The sequence below is a fragment of the Ranitomeya imitator genome, chromosome 2 (assembly GCF_032444005.1).
Source record: "Ranitomeya imitator isolate aRanImi1 chromosome 2, aRanImi1.pri, whole genome shotgun sequence".
NCBI classification, from domain to species: Eukaryota; Metazoa; Chordata; class Amphibia; order Anura; family Dendrobatidae; genus Ranitomeya; species Ranitomeya imitator.
Window position 1 is genome coordinate 166,221,129 of NC_091283.1, and position 19,176 is coordinate 166,240,304.

Consider the following 19,176-nt stretch of genomic DNA (forward strand, 5'->3'; position numbering starts at 1 on the left):
AGCCCCCAGGCCGACCAGGATGAGCCACATGAAAGGCACGAACAAGATCGGGAGCATGGACATCAGAGGCAAAGACCCAGGAATTATCTTCCTGAGCATAACCCTTCCACTTAACCAGATACTGGAGTTTCCGTCTTGAAACACGAGAATCCAAAATCTTCTCCACAATATACTCCAACTCCCCCTCCACCAAAACCGGGGCAGGAGGGTCAACAGATGGAACCATAGGTGCCACGTATCTCCGCAACAATGACCTATGTAATACATTATGTATGGAAAAGGAATCTGGAAGGGTCAGACGAAAAGACACAGGATTAAGAACCTCAGAAATCCTATACGGACCAATGAAACGAGGTTTAAACTTAGGAGAGGAAACCTTCATAGGAATATGACGAGAAGATAACCAAACCAGATCCCCAACACGAAGTCGGGGACCCACACAGCGTCTGCGATTAGCAAAACTTTGAGCCCTCTCCTGGGACAAGGTCAAATTGTCCACTACATGAGTCCAAATCTGCTGCAACCTGTCCACCACAGTATCCACACCAGGACAGTCCGAAGACTCAACCTGTCCTGAAGAGAAACGAGGATGGAACCCAGAGTTGCAGAAAAATGGCGAAACCAAGATAGCCGAGCTGGCCCGGTTATTAAGGGCGAACTCAGCCAAAGGCAAAAAGGACACCCAGTCATCCTGATCAGCAGAAACAAAACATCTCAGATATGTTTCCAAGGTCTGATTGGTTCGTTCGGTCTGGCCATTAGTCTGAGGATGGAAAGCCGAGGAAAAAGACAAGTCAATGCCCATCCTACCACAAAAGGCTCGCCAAAACCTCGAAACAAACTGAGAACCTCTGTCAGAAACGATATTCTCTGGAATACCATGTAAACGAACCACATGCTGGAAGAACAATGGCACCAAATCAGAGGAGGAAGGCAATTTAGACAAGGGTACCAGATGGACCATCTTAGAAAAGCGATCACAGACCACCCAAATGACTGACATCTTTTGAGAAAAGGGAAGATCTGAAATAAAATCCATAGAGATATGTGTCCAAGGTCTCTTCGGGACCGGCAAGGGCAAAAGCAACCCACTGGCACGAGAACAGCAGGGCTTAGCCCGAGCACAAATCCCACAGGACTGCACAAAAGTACGCACATCCCGCGACAGAGATGGCCACCAAAAGGATCTAGCCACTAACTCTCTGGTACCAAAGATTCCAGGATGACCAGCCAACACCGAACAATGAACCTCAGAGATAACTTTATTCGTCCACCTATCAGGGACAAACAGTTTCTCCGCTGGACAACGATCAGGTTTATTAGCCTGAAACTTTTGCAGCACCCGCCGCAAATCAGGGGAGATGGCAGACACAATTACTCCCTCCTTGAGGATACCCGCCGGCTCGGACAAACCCGGAGAGTCGGGCACAAAACTCCTAGACAGAGCATCCGCCTTCACATTTTTAGAGCCCGGAAGGTACGAAATCACAAAGTCAAAACGGGCAAAAAACAGCAACCAACGAGCCTGTCTAGGATTCAACCGCTTGGCAGACTCGAGATAAGTCAAGTTCTTATGATCAGTCAAGACCACCACGCGATGCTTAGCTCCTTCAAGCCAATGACGCCACTCCTCGAATGCCCACTTCATGGCCAGCAACTCTCGGTTGCCCACATCATAATTTCGCTCAGCAGTCGAAAACTTCCTGGAAAAAAAAGCGCATGGTTTCATCACTGAGCAATCAGAACCTCTCTGCGACAAAACAGCCCCTGCTCCAATCTCAGAAGCATCAACCTCGACCTGGAACGGAAGAGAAACATCTGGTTGACACAACACAGGGGCAGAAGAAAAACGACGCTTCAGCTCCTGAAAGGCTTCCACAGCAGCAGAAGACCAATTGACCACATCAGCACCCTTCTTGGTCAAATCGGTCAATGGTTTAGCAATACTAGAAAAATTGCAGATGAAGCGACGATAAAAATTAGCAAAGCCCAGGAACTTTTGCAGACTTTTCAGAGATGTCGGCTGAGTCCAATCATGGATGGCTTGGACCTTAACAGGATCCATCTCGATAGTAGAAGGGGAAATGATGAACCCCAAAAATGAAACCTTCTGCACACCAAAGAGACACTTTGATCCCTTCACAAACAAAGAATTAGCACGTAGGACTTGAAAAACCGTTCTGACCTGCTTCACATGAGACTCCCAATCATCCGAAAAGATCAAAATGTCATCCAAGTACACAATCAGGAATTTATCCAGGTACTCACGGAAGATGTCATGCATAAAGGACTGAAACACTGATGGAGCATTGGCAAGTCCGAACGGCATCACGAGATACTCAAAATGACCCTCGGGCGTATTAAATGCAGTTTTCCATTCATCGCCTTGCTTAATTCGCACCAGATTATACGCACCACGAAGATCTATCTTGGTGAACCAACTAGCCCCCTTAATCCGAGCAAACAGATCAGATAACAATGGCAAGGGGTACTGAAATTTAACCGTGATCTTATTAAGAAGGCGGTAATCTATACAAGGTCTCAGCGAACCATCCTTCTTGGCTACAAAAAAGAACCCTGCTCCTAATGGCGACGATGACGGGCGAATATGCCCCTTCTCCAGGGATTCCTTCACATAACTGCGCATAGCGGTGTGCTCAGGCACGGATACATTAAACAGTCGACCTTTTGGGAATTTACTACCAGGAATCAAATTGATAGCACAATCACAATCCCTATGCGGAGGTAGGGTATCGGCCTTGGGCTCATCAAATACATCCCGGTAATCAGACAAGAACTCTGGGACCTCAGAAGGGGTGGATGACGAAATTGACAGAAATGGAACATCACCATGTACCCCCTGACAACCCCAGCTGGACACCGACATGGATTTCCAATCTAATACTGGATTATGGACTTGTAGCCATGGCAACCCCAACACGACCACATCATGCAGATTATGCAACACCAGAAAGCGAATATCCTCCTGATGTGCAGGAGCCATGCACATGGTCAGGTGGGTACAGTACTGAGGCTTATTCTTGGCCAAAGGTGTAGCATCAATTCCTCTCAATGGAATAGGACACTGCAAGGGCTCCAAGAAAAACCCACAACGCTTAGCAAACTCCAAGTCCATCAAATTCACGGCAGCGCCTGAATCCACAAATGCCATGACAGAATACGATGACAAAGAGCAGATCAAGGTAACGGACAGAAGAAATTTTGACTGTACCGTACCAATGGTGGCAGACCTAGCGAACTGCCTAGAGCGCTTAGGACAATCAGAGATGGCATGAGTGGAATCACCACATTAGAAACACAGACCATTCAGACGTCTGTGTTCTTGCCGTTCAACTCTGGTCAAAGTCCTATCGCACTGCATAGGCTTAGGTTTAATCTCAGGTAATACCGCCAAATGGTGCACAGATTTACGCTCACGCAAGCGTCGACCGATCTGAATGGCCAAAGACATAGATTCATTCAGACCAGCAGGCATAGGAAATCCCACCATGACATCCTTAAGGGCTTCAGAGAGACCCTTTCTGAAAATCGCTGCGAGCGCAGCTTCATTCCACTGAGTGAGTACGGACCACTTTCTAAATTTCTGACAATATACCTCTATCTCATCCTGACCCTGACACAAAGCTAGCAAATTTTTCTCTGCCTGATCCACTGAATTAGGCTCATCGTACAGCAATCCGAGCGCCAGGAAAAATGCATCGATATTACTTAATGCAGGATCTCCTGGCGCAAGGGAAAATGCCCAGTCTTGAGAGTCGCTACGCAAAAAAGAAATAATAATTCTCACTTGTTGAGCTGGGTCACCAGAGGAGTGAGGTTTCAAGGCCAGAAACAGTTTGCAATTATTTTTGAAATTCACAAACTTGACTATCACCATAAAACAAATCAGGAATAGGAATTCTTGGTTCAAACATAGGCTTCTGAACCACCAAATCTTGAATCTTTTGTACATTTATAACGAGATTATCCATTGAAGAGCACAGACCCTGAATGTCCATGTCCACACCTGTGTCCTGAACCACCCAAATGTCTAGGGGAAAAAAAAGGCAAAACACAGTGCAAAGAAAAAAAAATGGTCTCAGAACTTCTTTTTTCCCCTCTATTGAGAATCATTAGTACTTTTGGCTTCCTGTACTGTTATGATAGGCAATTCAGTACCACAATGGACATAGCGGTCAGAGCACATACAGTGATCTGACAATAACCCAAAATCATAGAACGAGCTCTGAGACGTGGGAACTCTGCAGACCGCAATCCCTAATCCTCTCCAAACAACACTAGAGGCAGCCGTGGATTGCGCCTAACTCTGCCTATGCAATTCGGCACAGCCTGAGAAACTAACTAGCCTGAAGATAGAAAATAAGCCTACCTTGCCTCAGAGAAATACCCCAAAGGAGAAGGCAGCCCCCCACATATAATGACTGTGAGTAAGATGAAAAGACAAACGTAGGGATGAAATAGATTCAGCAAAGTGAGGCCCGACTTTCTTAACAGAGCGAGGATAGGAAAGATAACTTTGCGGTCTACACAAAACCCTAAAGGAAACCACGCAAAGGGGGCAAAAAGACCCTCCGTACCGAACGGCATGGAGGTACACCCTTTGCGTCCCAGGGCTTCCAGCAAAACAATTAGACAAGCTGGACAGAAAAAATAGCAAACAAATAGCAAAGAAGAACTTAGCTATGCAGAGCAGCAGGCCACAGGAATGATCCAGGGAAAAACAAGTCCAACACTGGAACATTGACAGGAAGCCAGGATCAAAGCATTAGGTGGAGTTAAGTAGAGAAGCACCTAACGACCTCACCAGATCACCTGAGGGAGGAAACTCAGAAGCCGCAGTACCACTTCCCTCCACCAACAGAAGCTCACAGAGAGAATCAGCCGAAGTACCACTTGTGACCACAGGAGGGAGCTCTGCCACAGAATTCACAACAATATACGGTATATTCTTGTATATAGGGGACAGTATTATAGTAGTTATATTCTTATACAAAGGGGACGCGGGGACCGCGTCCGGAGCGCTGGCAGCAGGTAAGTATGTCATATTCACCTTTCCGCGTTCCACCACTGCCTCATCTTCCGCGTCCTCTGCAGTGACTGTTCAGGTCAGAGGGCGCGATGATGTATTAGTGTGCGCGCCGCCCTCTGCCTGAACAGTCAGTGCGGAAAGACCGGACGCTGAGGAGCAGCGGGCAGCGTCGAGAGGTGAGTATGTCATTTTTGTTTTTTAGTGCAGCAGCAGAAGCATTACATGTGGCTATATGGAGTGTCTATGGGGCCATAAAGAACTGCATGGAGCATTATATGGGGCATCTATGGGGCCATAAAGAAGTGCATGGAGCATTATATGGGGCATCTATGGGGCCATAACTGCATGGAGCATTATATGGAGTATTATATGGGGCCATAAAGAACTGCATGGAGCATTATATGGGGCATTATATGGGGCCATAAAGAACTGCATGGAGCATTATATGGAGCATCTATGGGGCCATAAAGAACTGCATGGAGCATTATATGGGGCATTATATGAGGTCATAAAGAACTGCATGGAGCATTATGTGGGGCATCTATGGGGCCATAACTGCATGGAGCATTATATGGGGCATCTATGGGGCCATAAAGAAGTGCATGGAGCATTATATGGGGCATCTAAGGGGCCATAATGAACTGCATGGAGCATTATATGGAGCATTACATGGGGCCATAAATAACTGCATGGAGCATTATATGGAGCATCTATGGGGCCATAAATAACTGAATGGAGCATTATATGGGGCATATTTGTATATGGAGCATCTTATGGAGCCATAATGAACTGTATGGAGCATTATATGGGGCTCCTGATTCAATATGGATATTCAAAAACACTTAACCTACTGATGTCTCAATTAATTTTACTTTTATTGGTATCTATTTTTATTTTTGACATTTACCGGTAGCTGCTGCATTTTCCACCCTAGGCTTATACTCGAGTCAATAAGTTTTCCCAGTTTTTTTTTTGCAAAATTAGGGGGCCGGCTTAAACTCGGGTCGGCTTATACTCGAGTATATACGGTATATTCTTGTATATAGGGGACAGTGTTATAATAGTTATATTCTTATACAAAGGAGCAGTATTATAGTATTTATGTTCCTGTACATACTGTAGAGGGCAGTATTATAGTAGTCATATTCTTGTACATGGCGGCAGTATTATAGTAGTTATATTCTTGCACATGGGGGCAGTATTATAGTAGTTATAGTCTTGTATATAGGGGCAGTATTATAGTAGTTATATTCTTGTACATGGGGGCAGTATTATAGTAGTTATATCCTTGTACATAGGGGACAGTATTATAGTAGTTATATTCTTGTACATAGGGGCAGTGTTATAGTAGTTGTATTCTTGTACATAGGGAGCAGTATTATAGTAGATATATTTTTGTACATAGGAGCCGTATTATAGTAGTTATATTCTTGTACATAGGAGGCAGTATTATAGTAGCTATAGTCTTGTACAGAGGGGACAGTATTATAGTAGTTATATTCTTGTACATAGGAGGCAATATCATAGTAGTTATAGTCCTGTACATAGGGAGCAGTATTATAGTAGTTATATTCTTGTACATAGGGGGCAGTATTATAGTAGATATATTTTTGTACACAGGAGCCGTATTATAGTAGTTATATTCTTGCACATAGGAGGCAGTATTATAGTAGTTATAGTCTTGTACATAGGGGGCAGTATTATAGTAGATATATTTTTGTACATAGGAGCAGTATTATAGTAGTTATATTCTTGTATATAGGAGCAGTATTATAGTAGTTATAGTCTTGTACATAGGGGCAGTATTATTAGTAGTTATATTCTTGTACAGAGGGGGCAGTATTATAGTAGTTATATTCTTGTACAGAGGGGGCAGTATTATAGTAGCTATATTCTTGTATATAGGGGGCAGTATTATAGTAGTTATATTCTTATACAAAGGAGCAGTATTATAGTATTTATGTTCCTGTACATACTGTAGAGGGCAGTATTATAGAAGTTATATTCTTGTACATAGGGGCAGTATTATAGTAGTTAATTCTTGTAGAAAGGTGTCAGTATCATAGTACATTGTTGTACATAAGGACAGTTTTATAGTAGCTATATTCTTGTACATAGGGGGCAGTATTATAGTAGTTATATTCTTGTACAGAGGGGGCAGTATTATAGTAGTTATATTCTTGTACAGAGGGGACAGTATTATAGAAGTTATAGTCTTGTACATAGGGGGCAGTATTATAGTAGTTATATTCTTGTACAGAGGGGGCAGTATTATAGTAGTTATATTCTTGTACAGAGGGGACAGTATTATAGTAGTTATATTCTTGTACATAGGGGCAGTATTATAGTAGTTATATTCTTGTACATAGGGGGCAGTATTATAGTAGTTATAGTCTTGTACATAGGGGCAGTCTTATAGTAGTTATATTCTTGTACAGAGGGGTCAGTATTATAGTAGTTATAGTCTTGTACATAGGAGCAGTATTATAGTAGCTATATTCTTGTATATAGGGGGCAGTATTATAGTAGTTATATTCTTGTACAGAGGGGACAGTATTATAGTAGTTATATTCTTGTACATAGGGGCAGTATTATAGTAGTTATATTCTTGTACATAGGGGGCAGTATTATAGTAGTTATAGTCTTGTACATAGGGGCAGTCTTATAGTAGTTATATTCTTGTACAGAGGGGTCAGTATTATAGTAGTTATAGTCTTGTACATAGGAGCAGTATTATAGTAGCTATATTCTTGTATATAGGGGGCAGTATTATAGTAGTTATATTCTTATACAAAGGAGCAGTATTATAGTATTTATGTTCCTGTACATACTGTAGAGGGCAGTATTATAGTAGTTATATTCTTGTACATAGGGGCAGTATTATAGTAGTTATATTCTTGAAGAAAGGTGTCAGTATCATAGTACATTCTTGTACATAGGGACAGTTTTATAGTAGCTATATTCTTGTACATAGGAGGCAGTATTATAGTAGTTATATTCTTGAAGAAAGGTGTCAGTATCATAGTACATTCTTGTACATAGGGACAGTTTTATAGTAGCTATATTCTTGTACATAGGAGGCAGTTTTATAGTAGTTATAGTCTTATGCATAGGGGCAGTATTATAGTAGTTATATTCTTGTACAGAGAGGACAGTATTATAGTAGTTATATTCTTGTACATAGGAGGCAGTATTATAGTAGTTATATTCTTGTACATAGGGGGCAGTATTATAGTAGTTATATTCTTGTACATAGGAGGCAGTATTATAGTAGTTATATTCTTGTACATAGGGGGCAGTATTATAGTATATTCTTGTACATAGGGGCAGTATTATAGTAGTTATATTCTAGTACATAGGGGAAGTATTATAGTAGTTATATTCTTGTACATAGGAGCAGTATTATAGTAATTATATTCTTGCACATAGGGAGCAGTATTATAATACTTATAGTCTTGTACATTAGTTACAGTATTATAGATTGACTATTAATGTAAACATTAATGTGACACTGAAAGTGAATGCAGTACATTGAGATCTGCGGAAAAATACGGCCTTCTATAGATAGACATCTGTTTCACATCTGTGGTTTTAGCAGTGCTTTCAAAACCTATTCCATGACACGTAGCCTCCTTCCGGACAGGGGTCGAGGGAAGTGTAACCTGGCGAGTACAGTATGGCCATTGCTGTGCTGTTTTGGGGTCAGCACAGGACACAGAACCCCTAACAAGGTGCTGTTATTCATGACATCAGGCCAGGAAGTGCAGATCTGTGGTGGGCTTCAAACAGATATTAATAGTCTCTGACTCACCATCTCTTTGTGGTTGGGGTAGTACGTTTGCTCGATCAGGGGGAATTCCTCGTGTCCTAACTGCCTCTGCAGCCGAACCAGCTGAGAAAACTGAAATATAAATGACAATAAAGCTTGAGGCTCCTGCCAAGAGTTACACAGGCTGCAGAACGAAAGATTAAGACATTGCTTATGCAAGCTGTATGGAGGTCGTCAGGAGGGAAGCCGTGAATTATCATATAGTATGATCCTAGGCGGGAATTACTCAGACACATGTATCATAGCAGTACATAGCAGTAATGATGATGACTGTTCCATCCAAAAATAATATATTTTATTATTATAAAATAATGCAATTTACATGCTGGCCACTAGATGTCAGCAAAGTAAACTCTTTCATCAATCATCCTGCTTTACAGCCTGCTGTGAAGCAGAGCAAAAAATTATATTTATCACATTTTGGGTAATTATCCCCTTTCAGACATCAACCTTACATGTATGGTGCTTGCTAGGTGTGGGTGGATGAGGTAAGTTCATAACCGGGAGATAAAAAAAAATAACAGTAAAAAAAAAAATGTTTTAATCACTAACATTTCTCCACTTTAAAGGGAACCTGACAGGTGATAGCTGCCCAAACTGTGGGCTACATATATCAGTCACTGGCTGTATGACCACAGCCATGTACGTTTGTCTCTGAAACGCTACGTTTCAGAGAAAGTTATACTTTTCTTAGCCACCAGGGACTGAGTCGCACTGTGTAACTAGCTGTAACTGTCAGCAGACGGGAAGAAGCCTCGGGGGACCCGCCTGTAGGACTATTCTCCTATGCGGCCCGGTCTCCGGCAGGTATATAAAGTATATAAAGTTTGTTTTTCTATGAAATGCCACAGCGCCTGGCTGTGATCGTACAGTCCGTGGCTGATACATAATAACCACGGTTTGGGCAGGATGTTTCACCTGTTAGGTTCCCTTTAAAAAAATTTTTAAAAAGAAATCAAATAAATATACTTATAAGGTAGCATAAAAGCCCAATCTCTCTAAATATAAAATTATTTAACTTGTATAGTAAACTTAGTAAAAGCAAAAAAAAAATTAAAACCCAGAATTGCTCTTTTTTTTCTTGTTGTGTCATGTCCCCTTGGAAGTAGAGAGAAAAAAACGGATAAGCAAAAATGAAAATTGTGTTAAAGGCGTAGAACTCCCGGATGCTATCCTTTTATACTCACCACCCAGGGCTTGTCGCAGAAGTTATACACAGAGTGTAAAGAGTTAAGGCTGGGCACACCGGCGTACTGCAGGCCGATCACCAGGCTGCGGAAATCACCGTTGCGCGCCATGCTGAAAGCGTGCTGGCGAATGAGGACAAAGTCTGGCTTCAGAGACCTGGAAGAACCGACATGGAGAATAAGTAACGATATCGGTCAGGTTGTCGGTTACTGCAACGGCTGGGAGGCAAATTAATATGGCCACCATGCAAATCCCACAAGAGCGGCCCCCCAGCTCTCCTAGACTGATGAATGTTGAATACGCCCAGCTGTCGGCCCCGTGTTTATATACCTGGCACAGCCGCACTCTAGTGATGTCATTATGCTGCTCTGTGTACTTATTTTCAATGGGAAGATGCCCAGATGTGATACCTACCTCCAGAGGGCAATTAGCGATGTGCCGGGGGCCCTTTCTCTGCCTGTTAGGGCTCGGGGGGGATTATTTACTGCAACTAAGTACACCGTGCCTCATCACCCTCTAGCCAAGAACCAGTACTACAGCGGAGGAATGTCGCGCTCTGTAGCTGCGGCACAATATGGGTGTTGTAACATGGCACTTATGTGTGGACTGGTGATTACAGGGTTAAATCTAGGGACAAAGATACATGTCCTAGGGAAAGATCCAAACTTGGCCAACAGCCCAAAATCAGAGTGAGACTCAGACTAACAGGACTGAATCCAAAGAAGACATCAACCTAACCGGGAGACGAGCATGCTAGCCAGGTGGGTTCACTGTGCCCACGATGCCTCCTCATCAACAATCTGTGTCCATGATGTCTCCTCATCCACAATCACTGTGCCCATGATGCCTCCTCATCCACAATCACTGTGTCTAGGATGCCTCCTCATCCACAATCACTGTGTCCATGATGTCTCCTCATCCACAATCTCTGTGTCCATGATGTCTCCTCATCCACAATCACAGTGTCCATGATGTCTCCTCATCCACAATCTCTGTGTCCATGATGTCTCCTCATCCACAATCACTGTGTCCAGGATGCCTCCTCATCCACAATCACTGTGTCCAGGATGCCTCCTCATCCACAATCACTGTGTCCAGGATGCCTCCTCACCCACAATCACTGTGCCCATGATGTCTCCTCATCCACAATCTCTGTGTCCATGATGTCTCCTCATCCACAATCTCTGTGTCCATGATGTCTCCTCATCCACAATCACTGTGCCCATGATGCCTCCTCATCCACAATCACTGTGTCCAGGATGCCTCCTCATCCACGATCACTGTGTCCAGGATGCCTCCTCATCCACAATCACTGTGTCCAGGATGCCTCCTCATCCACAATCTCTGTCCATGATGTCTCCTCATCCACAATCTCTGTGTCCATGATGTCTCCTCATCCACAATCTCTGTGTCCATGATGTCTCCTCATCCACAATCACTGTGTCCAGGATGCCTCCTCATCCACAATCTCTGTGTCCATGATGTCTCCTCATCCACAATCTCTGTGTCCATGATGTCTCCTCATCCACAATCACTGTTCCCATGATGTCTCCTCATCCACAATCACTGTTCCCATGATGTCTCATCATCCACAATCACTATGCCCATGATGCCTCCTCATCCACAATCACTGTGTCCAGGATGTCTCCTCATCCACAATCACTGTGCCCATGATGTCTCCTCATCCACAATCACTGTGCCCATGATGCCTCCTCATCCACAATCACTGTATCCAGGATGCCTCCTCATCCACAATCACTGTGCTCATGATGTCTCCTCATCCACAATCACTGTGCCCATGATGCCTCCTCATCCACAATCACTGTGTCCAGGATGCCTCCTCATCCACAATCACTGTATCCAGGATGCCTCCTCATCCACAATCACTGTGCCCATGATGTCTCCTCATCCACAATCACTGTTCCCATGATGCCTCCTCATCCACAATCACTGTGCCCATGATGCCTCCTCATCCACAATCACTGTGTCCATGATGTCTCCTCATCCACAATCACTGTGTCCATGATGCCTCCTCATCCACAATCACTGTTCCCATGATGTCTCCTCATCCACAATCACTGTTCCCATGTCTCCTCATCCACAATCACTGTTCCCATGATGCCTCCTCATCCACAATCTCTGTGTTCATGATGTCTCCTCATCCACAATCACTGTGTCCATGATGTCTCCTCATCCACAATCACTGTGTCCATGATGTATCCTCATCCACAATCACTGTTCCCATGATGTCTCCTCATCCACAATCACTGTTACCATGATGTCTCCTCATCCACAATCACTGTTCCCATGATGCTTCCTCATCCACAATCTCTGTGTCCATGATGTCTCCTCATCCACAACCACTGTGCCCATGATGTCTCCTCATCCACAATCACTGTGTCCATGATGTATCCTCATCCACAATCACTGTTCCCATGATGTCTCCTCATTCACAATCACTATGTCCATGATGTCTCTTCATCCACAATCACTGTGCCCATATCTCCTCATCCACAATCACTGTGCCTATGATGCCTCCTCATCCACAATCACTGTGTTCATGATGCTTCCTTATCCATAATCTCTGTGTCCATGATGTCTCCTCATCCACAATCACTGTATCCATGATGTCTCCTCATCCACAATCACTGTATCCATGATGTCTCTTCATCCACAATCACTTTATCCATGATGTCTCCTCATCCACAATCACTGTTCCCATGATGTCTCCTCATCTACAATCACTGTGTCCATGATGTCTCCTCATCCACAATCACTGTGCCCATGTCTCCTTATCCACAATCACTATGCCTATGATGCCTCCTCATCCACAATCACTGTGTTCATGATGCCTTCTTATCCATAATCTCTGTGTCCATGATGTCTCCTCATCCACAATCACTGTATCCATGATGTCTCTTCATCCACAGTCACTGTTCCTATGATGTCTCCTCATCCACAATCACTGTGTCCATGATGTCTCCTCATCTACAATCACTGTGCCCATGTCTCCTCATCCACAATCACTATGCCTATGATGTCTTCTCATCCACAATCACTGTGTTCATGATGCCTCCTTATCCATAATCTCTGTGTCCATGATGCCTACTCATCCACAATCTCCGTGCCCATGTCTCCTCATCCACAATCACTGTGCCTATGATGTCTTCTCATCCACAATTACTGTGCCCATGAAGTCTCCTCATCCAAAATCACTGTGTCCATGAAGTCTCCTCACCTACAATCACTGTGCCCATGATGTCTCCTCATCCACAATCACGCTGCCCATGAAGTCTCCTCACCTACAATCACTGTGCCCATGATGCCTCCTCATCCACAATCACTCTGCCCATGAAGTCTCCTCACCTACAATCACTGTGCCCATGATGCCTCCTCATCCACAATCACGCTGCCCATGAAGTCTCCTCACCTACAATCACTGTGCCCATGATGTCTCCTCATCCACAATCACGCTGCCCATGAAGTCTCCTCACCTACAATCACTGTGCCCATGATGTCTCCTCATCCACAATCACGCTGCCCATGAAGTCTCCTCACCTACAATCACTGTGCCCATGATGTTTCCTCATCCACAATCACGCTGCCCATGAAGTCTCCTCACCTACAATCACTGTGCCCATGATGCCTCCTCATCCACAATCACTCTGCCCATGAAGTCTCCTCACCTACAATCACTGTGCCCATGATGCCTCCTCATCCACAATCACTATGCCCATGAAGTCTCTTCATCCACAATCACTGTGCCCATGAAGTCTCCTCACCTACAATCACTGTGCACATGATGCCACCTCATCCACAATCACTGTGCCTGGATCTGGCTCAGGGTGGCGCTGTAAACAGACATGTCAGATGTCACCCAGCACAAAGTTTCTTATCTGCCGCCTTCCTGCTGAACACAAACTGCTATAAGGGGTTTCTTTATTGCTGTGCTGTAAGATCTCCACAGGGGGGCGCCCTTCACAGAGAATGAGGCACAATGGCAGTGGCATGATCATTTATTCGCCTTCTCAATGTATGAGTGCCACGATCACAGTCCGTGAGAGCGACGCCTCATACCCACCGTACCTTATATAAACTGTGGCGTATTCACTGCCCAGGGCGACGTCCATGGCACAACGCCAGGTAACCACGTCTGGCTGGAGGAATGACATTATGGACTGATTGATCAGTAGTCATGGATGCCGCTTATCTCGGCATCCTACATGACTACAAATATCCAATGCCTGAGGACAGTTTTAACCTTTAACATGCATGTATCAGCCTGCACAGGTCTCACCCCTACGTGCTGCTGGTGGGGTTCAGACGTTATCACCAGCCCTGGCTGGAACTTTACACACAGACTATTAATTATGGCACCTGTCGGCACTGCCCTCTACTCGGCATTCAGGCCTGGGTTGATTTCAATGAGACGCTGCTACCAATCATTAAAATGCCATCTTCAAAGCAGAACACACTGACGGGCAAAAAATTAAAGGGAACCTGTCACCCCCCCAGGCGTTTGTAACTAAAAGAGCCACCTTGTGCTGCACTAACGCTGCATTCTGACAAGGTGGCTCTTTTAGTTTGGGTCCCTGCCAACGCTGCAATAATCGCTTTTGAAATTTGTCCATCATACCGTGAAATCGCCAGGGGGCAGGGCTTTCCCCCCTAATCCAGACGCCTCACAGCCGTCACTCATGCGCTGTTATTTTTTTTTCGGGCATGCGCAGTTGCGGCCATGAGTGACAGCTGTGGTGCGTCTGTTTTAGGTGGGAAAGCCCTGTCCCCCTGGCAATTTCACAGGTATGAGGGACAAATTTCAAAAGTGATTATTGCACCAGTGCCAGGGACCCGAACTAAAAGAGCCACCTTGTCAGAATGCAGCATTAGTGCTGCACAAGGTGGCTCTTTTTGTTACAAACGCCTGGGGGGGTGACAGGTTCCCTTTAAAAGGGTACAATAAATGCGGACCACGCAGGCGTGTGGGCACCATTGTGAACAAGACCAGTGCCAACATTATGCTGTAAGATGCCAGCTGCCCTGATGCTGCATCTGCCCCTCTCACACAGATGGACAAGAACCTGCTTCAGTTTAGAGGAGGGTCCATTACCCCCACCAAATCTTGAGACTAAAGGTGCTCCAGCACAGCCGGAGGGGGGAGGGGGGAGGAAATGTAGTGAAGGGGCTACAGCACAGCCAGGGGGCAGGAAAAGTAGTGAAGGGGCTACAGCACAGCCGGGGGGCGAGGAAATGTAGTGAAGGGGCTACAGCACAGCCGGGGGGCGAGGAAATGTAGTGAAGGGGCTACAGCACAGCCGGGGGGCGAGGAAATGTAGTGAAGGGGCTACAGCACAGCCGGGGGCGAGGAAATGTAGTGAAGGGGCTACAGCACAGCCGGGGGGGGGGGGGCAGGAAAAGTAGTGAAGAGGCTACAAGACAACCGTGGGGCGAGGAAATATAGTGAAGGGGCTACAGCACAACCGGGGGGCAATGAAAAGTAGTGAAGGGGCTACAGCACAACCGGGGGGCGAGGAAATGTAGTGAAGGGGCTACAGCACAACCGGGGGGCGAGGAAATGTAGTGAAGGGGCTACAGCACAGCCAGGGGGGCAATAAAAAGTAGTGAAGGGGCTACAGCACAACCGGGGGGCGAGGAAATGTAGTGAAGGGGCTACAGCACAACCGGGGGGCGAGGAAATGTAGTGAACGGGCTACAGCACAGCCAGGGGGCAAGGAAAAGTAGTGAAGGGGCTACAGCACAACCGGGGGGCGAGGAAATGTAGTGAGGGGCTACAGCACAGCCGGGGGGCGAGGAAATGTAGTGAAGGGGCTACAGCACAGCCAGGGGGCGAGGAAAAGTAGCGAAGGGGCTACAGCACAGTGGGGGGCAAAGTAAAGTAGTGAAGGGGCTACAGCACAACTGAGGGGGAAGAAAAACTGGTGAAAGGGCTACAGCACAGCCAGGGGGCAAGGAAACGTAATGATAAGGCTACAGCACAGCTGGGTGGCAAGTAATACAGCACAGCCGGTGGCAAGGAAAAGTAGAGAAGGGGCTACAGCACAGCCAGAGGAGCAAGGAAAAAGTAGTGAAAGGGCTACAGCACAGCTAAGGGTGCAAGGAAATATTAGAGAAGGGGCTACAGCACAGCTCGATGGCAAAGAAAAGTAGTGAAGGGTGTAAATCACAGCTGCTGCCCCTCGTTCTCAGGATCGGTGGTAGTTGTAGAGCTCAGATATCTTACAGAATGGCCTGCACTGATGGCAAACACTATGACCCTCGAGTTGTGGACCATCAGATGCCGGACTACAGGACTCACCCTACAGATGGCAACACAAGCAGTTGGGTGTGTGACTCACCGGACGACCTTCACGCCGTTCCTCATCACCTCCATGTCCACGGAGAAGGTTCCATTAGAATGTGCCACCAGGTTCAGATCGGAGAACTCGGCCTGCAGGACAGGAGGGACAATATGCTGAGCCGTGTACACGGATGATCAGATTTATGACACTACACGTTCTGTGTAAATTCTACAATTTTCCGCTTCCTGCAGAGGATCCAGTGTCTGCGGCTGCAGAAGCGACATTTACTCTGCAGCTTTGTGAAGTATTTTATGGATCTTTTATAAAGCAGCTATTTCTACCCATAAAACGCTGTCCCGCCGGAGCTGGTAATGGCTGACGGCAAGGATGAATTAAGGGAAGGACTGGAGGATTGCCAGCGCAGACGATTGACTGAGAAGTAGCGGTAAATCAATATGGCCGTTCCATGGTAAGAGATGGAGGAGGGCACACGGCACGTGTAAGAAGCTGCCGAGTTTATAGTGTGTGGCCTAAATCTGCAGGAAAGTTCCAGACACTTGGGGAAAAAGGGGAAATCTCCCAAGACCCCGACATACTGAACTGTCACCGTACCTGTACGGCAACTGCTCGAAGGTGGCAGCAAAGATGTCCTGACACTGTCTGTGTCCAGGAGCGGAGAGCAACACTAGTCTGCAAATCAGAGGGGTCTGGTCTGGGGGCTGTATGCTGGAGGTTGTATAGGGACTGTGTACACAAAGATTCTGGACAGGAGTCTATATACAGTGTCGGCAAAAAAAAAATCTACAAGACCTTAACATTCAACCAATCAGAGTGCAGCTTTCATTTTACCAGTGCAGTGTGAGAAGTAAATGATAAGCTTTGATTGGTTGCTATGGGCAACTAAGCCAGTTTTGCTATTAGACAGTGTTTGATGATCTCCCCCATTGTGTGCATTCTAAGAAGTGAAATCATGTCGCAGATTTTACATGTAAAAAATTTTTGCCGACACTGTACATTAAGGTCTGTTCAGACGTCTGTATACAGGAAGGTTCTGACCTAGGTCTATAGATAGTACAATTCTAGCTTCTAGTTTGGGGACTGTATACAGAGGGGGGTACTGGCTTAGGATTTGTGTACAGCAAGGTTCTGGTCTTGGGTCTGGATACAGGAGAATTTTGTATGGTGACAGTATACAGGGGATTCTGGTCTGGGATCAATACAGGGGGGTTCTGGTCTGGGGTCTGTATGCAGTAGAATTTTTGCAGGTTACAGTATACAGGGGGGTTCTGGTCTGGGATCTATATGGGGGTACTGGTCTGGGGTCTGTATAAAGTGGGGGTTCTGTCTGGGGTATGTACACAGGAGAGTTTTGGTTCAGGGTGTGAATACAAGAAGGTTCTGGCCTGGGGTCTGTATACAGGGGGTTCTGGACTGGGGTCTGTACACAGGAAGATTCTGGTCTGTGTACAGAGGAGTTCTCATTTGGGGTCTGTATACAGGAAGGCTCTGCACACAGGAAGGTTCTGGTATGAGGTCTGTATTTAGGGTGGGTCTGGTCTGGGGTCTGTATACAGAGGAGTTCAGGTCTGTGGTCTGTGTACTGGAGAGTTCTGGTCTGGTGTCTGGATACAAGAAGGTTCTGGTCTAGGGTCTGTATACAAGGAGGTTCTGGTTTGTGGTCTGTATATAGGAGAGTTTGGGTCTGTATCCAGGAAGCTACTGGTCTGCGATCTGTATACAGGGGGGTTCTGGTCTGGGGTCTGCATGCAGAAAGGGTTTGGTCTGGGGTCTGGATACAGGAAAGTTCTAGTCTGCGGTCTGCATATAGTGGGGTTCTGGTCTGGGGTCTATATACAGGAAGGTTCTGGTCTGGGGTCTGTATACAGTGGGTTTCTGGTCTGGGGTCTGTATACAGAGGTTTTGGAATGGTGACTGTATAAAGGATTTGGTCTGAGGATTATATGCTAATTGGACGAGGTGTATTGCCTTACTGTTGGGATGTATGACATTTTACATTTGATGTCACTTACTTGTTCAATCTTGATGTCAAACTCTCCGCTGATTTTCTTCCCTTTAAAAATCTTCACCCTGAAAAATAAAATCAATACTTAACAGAAATCAAGTGGTCAGAGACCATAAAGTGTGTCTATGGCTCCAGTCACGACCAGAGAAGCATTCAAAATTACTCGCTTCTGATAACATCTAATGTTGTGCCCTGTTGGCTACTGGCGAAAGGCGGCTCTGACAAAGCGCTGCAGGCCTGTGGCGGGTCTGATATAATGCTACTGTGGCGGGTCTGACATAAGGCTGATGCCCTGTGGCGGGTCTGACATAACGCTGATGCCCTGTGGAGCGTCTGACATAACACTGCAGGCCTGTGGTGGGTCTGAAATAACGCTGATGCCCTGTGGCGGGTCTGATATAATGCTGCAGGCCTGTGGCGGGTCTGATATAATGCTGCAGGGCTGGCATAACGCTGCAGGATTGTTGCGGGTCTGACATATCACTGCCGGCCTGTGGCGGGTCTGACATAACGCTGATGCCCTGTGGCGGGTCTGATATAATGCTACTGTGGTGGGTCTAACATAGCGCTGATGCCCTGTGGAGGGTCTGACATAAGGCTGATGCCCTGTGGCGGGTCTGACATAATGCTGATGCCCTGTGGAGGGTCTGACATAACACTGCAGGCCTGTGGCAGGGTCTGACATAAGGCTGATGCCCTGTGGCGGGTCTGACATAACGCTGATGCCCTGTGGCGGGTCTGACATAACATTGCAGGCCTGTGGCGAGTCTGACATAACGCTGATGCC

At 45.9% G+C, this 19,176-nt stretch overlaps 1 protein-coding gene across 2 annotated transcripts in view; it reads right to left on the reverse strand.

Moving 5' to 3' along the window:
• Nucleotides 1–19,176, reverse strand: part of SYN1 (synapsin I) — an 86,262-nt gene that overhangs the window by 37,067 nt on the left and 30,019 nt on the right. For both annotated transcript variants that reach the window (XM_069747813.1, XM_069747812.1), the window contains exons 2-5: nucleotides 18,397–18,454; nucleotides 16,424–16,515; nucleotides 10,067–10,223; nucleotides 8,862–8,951 (exon numbers count right to left, since the gene is read on the reverse strand). In XM_069747813.1, the coding sequence (XP_069603914.1) occupies nucleotides 8,862–8,951; nucleotides 10,067–10,223; nucleotides 16,424–16,515; nucleotides 18,397–18,454 (397 nt within the window). The remainder of the gene's footprint in view (nucleotides 1–8,861; nucleotides 8,952–10,066; nucleotides 10,224–16,423; nucleotides 16,516–18,396; nucleotides 18,455–19,176) is intronic.